The 5,966-nt window shown below is 42.8% G+C and overlaps 1 protein-coding gene and 1 long non-coding RNA gene across 2 annotated transcripts; one reads left to right on the top strand and one right to left on the bottom strand.

Moving 5' to 3' along the window:
- Positions 1-274: 274 nt before the first annotated feature.
- On the top strand, positions 275-1,779 carry LOC106941344 (uncharacterized). Its single transcript, XR_001423336.1, has 2 exons — positions 275-650; positions 820-1,779. It is a non-coding gene; the product is annotated as an uncharacterized LOC106941344 (long non-coding RNA).
- A 15-nt stretch (positions 1,780-1,794) lies between these two features.
- LOC106941343 (ankyrin repeat and SOCS box protein 6-like) lies at positions 1,795-5,570 on the bottom strand. Its single transcript, XM_015024327.1, has 4 exons — positions 5,424-5,570; positions 5,240-5,348; positions 5,068-5,154; positions 1,795-2,652 (listed from the first exon to the last, which is right to left on the bottom strand). Exons 1-4 carry the CDS (start codon positions 5,472-5,474, stop codon positions 1,931-1,933), a joined length of 969 nt encoding a protein of 322 aa, XP_014879813.1. The 5' UTR covers positions 5,475-5,570; the 3' UTR covers positions 1,795-1,930.
- Between the last annotated feature and the right edge of the window lie 396 nt (positions 5,571-5,966).

Raw genomic sequence — 5,966 nt, forward strand, 5'->3', positions numbered from 1 at the left:
CTGGGCTACAGCCCCGCTAAGCCCTTCCTGAAGTCCGACCTAGGGTGGAGCCTTTCTTTTTTTAGAGAGGCGTAGCAGCTAAGGCCTGTTTGCTGCCCAAGAAAGTGTTGTTGAATTCCTGAACCTCTTCTGAGCTGATTGTGACTCATCCGTTTCATAATTTCTAGTTGTTTTTATTTTCCTTCAACAATTTTACATTGCTCAAAAGCTTTTGTATTTCAACCTTTCTGGTTAACACTTAGCTATTATTACAATCTTATATTAAAACCATTTTTAAACTACTTTGGACAAATTAACCAGGTATAGTACAAAATACTAAAAGTACAAGCCCTCAGAGACCCTTGGTATACAGCGGTGAGTGAAAAGGCTATCAGAGAATAAGCAGGTGTGCTGGGAAAGACCCACGGGCTTCGGGGAGAGGATAGATCAATAACTAATTTCAGTACAGAGCTTCACTCGCACTGTTTTTCCAATAAACGTTGGATGGAGAGTTACTGGCTTAGCCCTCCCCCCACTATCTCTGTTCCATCACCTTCCGCTAGCAGGGATTGGAGACGGTGGAAGAGGCTCGTTTCTGTCACTGCTGTGCACATCTGCGTGGTCAGGATTATGCTCCCGCAGCTTGTGTATGGTGTATATCTAAACCATTGGTGCTTTCTTTCATATGTCCTCTATGAGCGCACTCTCTCAACCGTTCCACGCATCCTGTCTGTGTATCTCTAATGTTTTTTTCTCTCTCTCTCTCTCTCTCTCTATATCTCTCTTCTTCCTCCTTCAACCGCCTCCCATCTTCCCTCCCTCCCTCCCTCGTCCGACCAGGGCCAGCGTTGAGGTTTTGTCAAGAGCATGCAGGCAGATTCAGACGGACAGGAGAGTGAAGCGTGTGTCATGCAGCTCTCTGCTGCTGCTGCTGCTGAGGCTCTTCTCCTCAGAGGCTGTGACCTAGATAACCAAGAGGAGCTGGAGCGCCTGCAAGCCTTGGAGCCACTCCAGCTTCAGCAATGTCAGGAAGGGGTTAGTTGTATAACACACAATGTCCTATTTAGTTTAGTCGGCACACGTACACATGAACACATGTGTACCCTATAGTCCCTCCTATACCGTCGTAGTGCGGATTTATGTATTTTATTTTTCATGCGTTTCTCTTGCTGAAGCAGTGTTGAACAAACCGAGTGTGAGGGAAAGAGGAGAATTCATCTGTATTTAATCAGAAACATTAGGAATGCTTGGTAAAGCTTTCTACTTCAGCAGCCACATTATGTCAAAGCTACAAAAGACAGACTCTTCCTGCTGTGCTGCTGCCTTTAACTCGCGCCTCTTTATTTAGCGGCTATTCTGAGATTCGGTGTATGAGCACAACCATGTGGCACATACATGGCATTAATTATTCCCCTTGTGCAGGTAGCCTGTGAGTGCAGCACTCCTATCTTGCGCTACACTGCCACTTACTGGACAATTAAAGGCAGGAGCAATTTTTAGAGAATGCAAAGAAGTGTAAAAACAAGCCAATAGAAAAGTGGTGATCACATTTTCTTTATTCCAATATGATATGGAAAAACTTTGATAAATTACAAAACACAGCATCACCACAAAAAGGCCATAAGATGTAGATGGATTCTACGGAAATGGAACAAGTTTATGGCCAAAGAAAAAAAAAAAATCTCATTTCATTGCGTGTGCTGCTGTGATTCAACACTGCCATCACGTGGTTTCATTTTGTACTGCAGCATTTTAAATTATTTACATTTAGCTGTACAAAAAAAAAAAAGATTGTAAAAACAGTATTTCAATGTAAAAAAAAAAAGGGTGGGTGGTAGGGGAAAGAAAAATAATTCAGAACAAAAAAGGCATTAAGGTTTTGTCACTTTTTGTTCAATTTGCAAATACAACAGCTAAATTTACAATTTCATTTCAGGCTAATTAGTTTCTATTAACCCTGAGTGTGTTGGGGTTTGAAGCAGGCCCAGCCAGCCTTTGGGGTGTAGGTGAGTTCCGGAAGCAGAAAGTCTTTCAGTCTGTCTGGTAAAGGCAATGCTTTTACTCTGTCCACCAGCGGCCAGGGCTGTAGGTAGCTCCTTATGAATGACCTAGAAAGGCAACGTAGAGGCGGGGGGCTTCCTTCACGCTCCACTACACGATTGTGTAGACCTATTAGAGCCTGAGCGTACGGGTGAGAGTCCAGGTTGGCCACAGGGAGCTCCGGCCTCAAAGGCAGATTCAGCGTTGGGACGTTTACCCTTGCCAAGTCCAGCAACATCTCCGCTTGTTCCAGGAGCTCAGCGGCGTGACTCTGATCGGTGCAGCGCAGCAGGGCGGTTTGGAGCCTCTGGAAGAGCAGGCTGTAACCCGACCAACAGGAGGAACTGTGGTGGGAGCAGACCAGAGAGGCTCCGCTCTGGATCAGGAGCACGGCCAGAGGAAAGAGCAAGTCGAAGTGCTCCAGGCTCGTCTGCGTCAGCGAGGCCTCGCCGTCCTCATTCAGGCAGCAGCTGGGGTCCACGCCGTGGGACAGTAGGAGCTGTGTGGCCTTGAGGCAGAATTTACCGATCTCGGCGGCATCCTCCGCACTGGCGTCCAGAGCCTCCTTCACCAGGAAAACCAAGGATGACTCCACCGTTTCGCCGTCTACGGTGGCAGCGTTGACATCGGCCCCTTGAGACGAGGGATACAGCAACGACAAACAGATGAGAATAAATAAACCCCAAACGCATTCTTACATTTGTAAAACCACATCGCATTTTATTGCTCTTTCACGTGACAAACTGAGATAAATTAAATTGCAACTGTGAAGTGAAAGAAAAAAGGACGCATGGTTTTCCAGATTTCTTGCAACGCTAAAAAAACCCTTAAGAGTGGTGTGCATCGGCAATCAGCCCTCTTGAGCCTATACTTTAGAGAACCACTGATTGCTGCATACTATATATAACTACAAGTGTTTTGGAGCACGTCTCTACAGAATCTGAATTTTTTTGCACATAGCTCAAACTCAGACTGAATGGATACCATCTCCGGTCATTAATTTGTAATTTTTTCAGATTACACTTTTAGTAAAAAAATAAATAAATCAAACCCACAAGTCTGTTCTGCTCTACTTTATACTTGTGCTCTAACATGAGGTTGCAATGTGACACAATCAAAAAAAAGTTCAAGTGTATGAATACACTTTGCAACTAAAAAAAAAAAAGTTACATAAAACAAATTAAGGCAATTATTTCTTGTATTAACTTATTGTTTTCTTGGGCTGTTTGGAAGAAATAACACACACCTCTGCTAAGACCGATAAACAGTTGGGTTCATGCATTTGGCGGCTACGTAGTTTTTATTTTATACAAAGTTCCTAAAGGTGGATTAAGTTGTTTTCAGCAAACATTTCTTAACACCAGCATGGTTTTATTAATTATACGACAGAGAAACATGTCTCGTATTATTCCATTACTTCCTTCTGATTTCGGACATGCGGAGTTCAAACACAAAATCTGAAAAAATTACAACAGAGATTAAACAAACTCTTAAGAAATATCTGAAACTTACTTGGATGAGCTGCCGTAGCCTAAACTGAACCCAAACCTTCCTCCTGATCCTCAAGGATTTAAAGAGGCTGCCGGCTTGTGAATAATCAGGGGAGACAGCTGCAGAAGCAATTGTTTTTTTCTTCTTTTTTTTTTTTATTTCTTTTAGCTTTTGTAACGCAGCCTCAGACGACCCCTGACGGCGGTTTTAATTTTCTTCTGGAGGCTGAACAATCATCGCGGTGCTGCGGCGGAGACTAGTGCTCCCCCTCAGCCGTCGTTCGGCGGAGTCAAAGAATTTCTCCCAGGAAAATGATTAGAAGTTTGTTCTGCAAGAGTCTCAGAACTCTGAAGCTACTTTGCGAGATTGTATTTTGACCCATTTTGTACAACCTACTGTGTGAGTTTTGCTCCAGATAATAAAAGATGTGCGTCTCTGCCTCATGCCTGCAGGAGTGCCATTGATCAGAACTTGAACTGTTTCAATAACAACCAAGTTGGACAGAATGTTCTACAACAGGTAGGTTGTTGTTGAAGCTGGTATCATGCTGGTTGTATAAGGGTTCTGAACAGCTTTAGCATGCACTAAGTCACCAGGTTTAATCACTATTTTGTGGTCTTCATTGGTACAGTGCCTAAGTACTATGGGCACAGATAAGAATGGACAATTTTCCTAATTAACTTTTATTTATATTGTAGGTGAAAAATGTAGGATTTGCTCCTAGGTTTTGTCTTACTGTAACCAGAGCATTTCCACAATGCTGAGGCATCAACGTGCATGAGGAGGATGAACCAGCTAAAAACTCCCGTCTTTATTGAATTTGCCTGTAACGACTTTCTAAATCCAGCAGATGTCACTGCAAGTGACAAAGCAACATGGTGTCAGCACAGTGTCTACACAGTTTGGGAAATGTGCCAAAAGGATATTTTTTCCCCACAACAGTTTCTGAAGGACAGCCTTATGTTTCTAAAAATATAACCAACATTACAGTGTTCAATGTTACTTATATGGAACCTCTCTGCTGTGGTGCTGGGTTAATGTTAGCATGTTAACATTTTGTTTTAATGGGAATTGTTGATAATTTGGCTTGTAAACAGAGACGGTTTTTCTTCTGCTTGGCTTTGAATGTCATAAAAATTGATGACCTTTGATTTAGCTGCTTTCTGTGCAGCTTTACACAACACCAGTAGTTAAGAGATGCAGCAGCCACTCCATCACTATTTACATCATTATAGAAGGGATAAACCAAAGCCACCTAAATTGTTAGGGAAATCCAAAACAACATGGATGGTTTCCAGTTCAATTTTGTGAACAAAAACAAGTGGCACATTTTATATGCATAAAATACTAGAGAGTAGACAAGCATCAGAGGCCGAGTCTCTTTAAGGGCTCTGATCATTTAAAGAAAGCCTTGATCAAGACTCACATCCAATGCTTTGATCAGATTAGATTAATTACACTTGTAGTATTTGAAGTTTGAGTTAACACTTGACCAACCAAAGAGAGAACAGACAAACACAGAGAAGCCGGAGACCATTTAAGAGTCAGCAGCAGTACCTCTCTCCAGTAAAAGCCGGATGTTCTCTGTGTTGTGCACGGTCAGCCCGTCGCTGCTAGCTAATGCGTGGAGCAAAGGCGTTTTCCCTTTAAGAAAAGAGACCAAAGCAAAAACACTTTAGAGCAAACAGATGTATGAGTTGATGTGCTTCAGCAAGGCGGTCCGACATACCATGTTTGTCCCTTGAATTTACATCAGCACCAAGGTCCAGCAATGTGATCAGGCAAGGCAGTCTCTCTGACTCTTCACTCGCAAGGTCCAAGGGACTGCTCTCGTGGATCTGCAGATGTGTAGTAGATGCCGTTTACAGATTCGGGAAGGCGATGAATTGGGAGAAAGCAAGATAGAAACTCACCCTGTCCCTCTTTTCAATGTCCGCTCCATGTCCAACCAGCAGCCTCACCATGTTTGGCCTGTTCCTTAAAACGGCTATATGTAGAGGATTGTAGTATGACACAGGGTCTATACAGAGGAAGAAACATAAAATAATCTTCAAAGTGATTTTTTTTTAATCTAATAAACAGTTTCAATATTTGTACACGCACAAAAAAGCGGACAAATAACTAAATGTACATTTTATCTTTGCTTTGCTCCTCTGAAAGCTTGTGGCCTACATTTTCAGTATGAATGGAATTAAGAGGAAAAACTAGAAAACAGGGAATGTGGAGCACTTTGCATGCTTTGTCAGAACATTTGTCAGTGCCAACTCACAGGGGAGAGGTATTCAGGAGAAGCGAGAGATGAATAAAGGAGCCTCTGCATGGATCCACTAATTATGTCCCACAGGACACGCATGTCTTAAACCACAAGAGGTCACTACAGCAAAGTTTAAGCTGAAGCCTGGTTGTGTAGCAACATAGAAAGAATCTGATGCTGCACAGTGAAGACAGTGGTATGT

Source organism: Poecilia latipinna, unplaced genomic scaffold (genome assembly GCF_001443285.1).
Source record: "Poecilia latipinna isolate Pla-1442-1.1 unplaced genomic scaffold, P_latipinna-1.0 Scaffold3618, whole genome shotgun sequence".
In the NCBI taxonomy this organism is placed as follows: domain Eukaryota; kingdom Metazoa; phylum Chordata; class Actinopteri; order Cyprinodontiformes; family Poeciliidae; genus Poecilia; species Poecilia latipinna.

What these genes read in the sequence shown, in the direction of transcription:
- LOC106941343 (XM_015024327.1), bottom strand. Translation starts at nt 5,474, where the DNA reads ATGGTGAGGCTGCTGGTTGGACATGGAGCGGACATTGAAAAGAGGGAC. An exon ending in ACATTGAAAAGAGGGACAGG is followed by an intron (nt 5,349 to 5,423) that starts GTGAGTTTCTAT and finishes ACACATCTGCAG; the next exon opens with ATCCACGAGAGCAGTCCCTT. An exon ending in CCGGCTTTTACTGGAGAGAG is followed by an intron (nt 2,653 to 5,067) that starts GTACTGCTGCTG and finishes CCTCGTCTCAAG; the next exon opens with GGGCCGATGTCAACGCTGCC.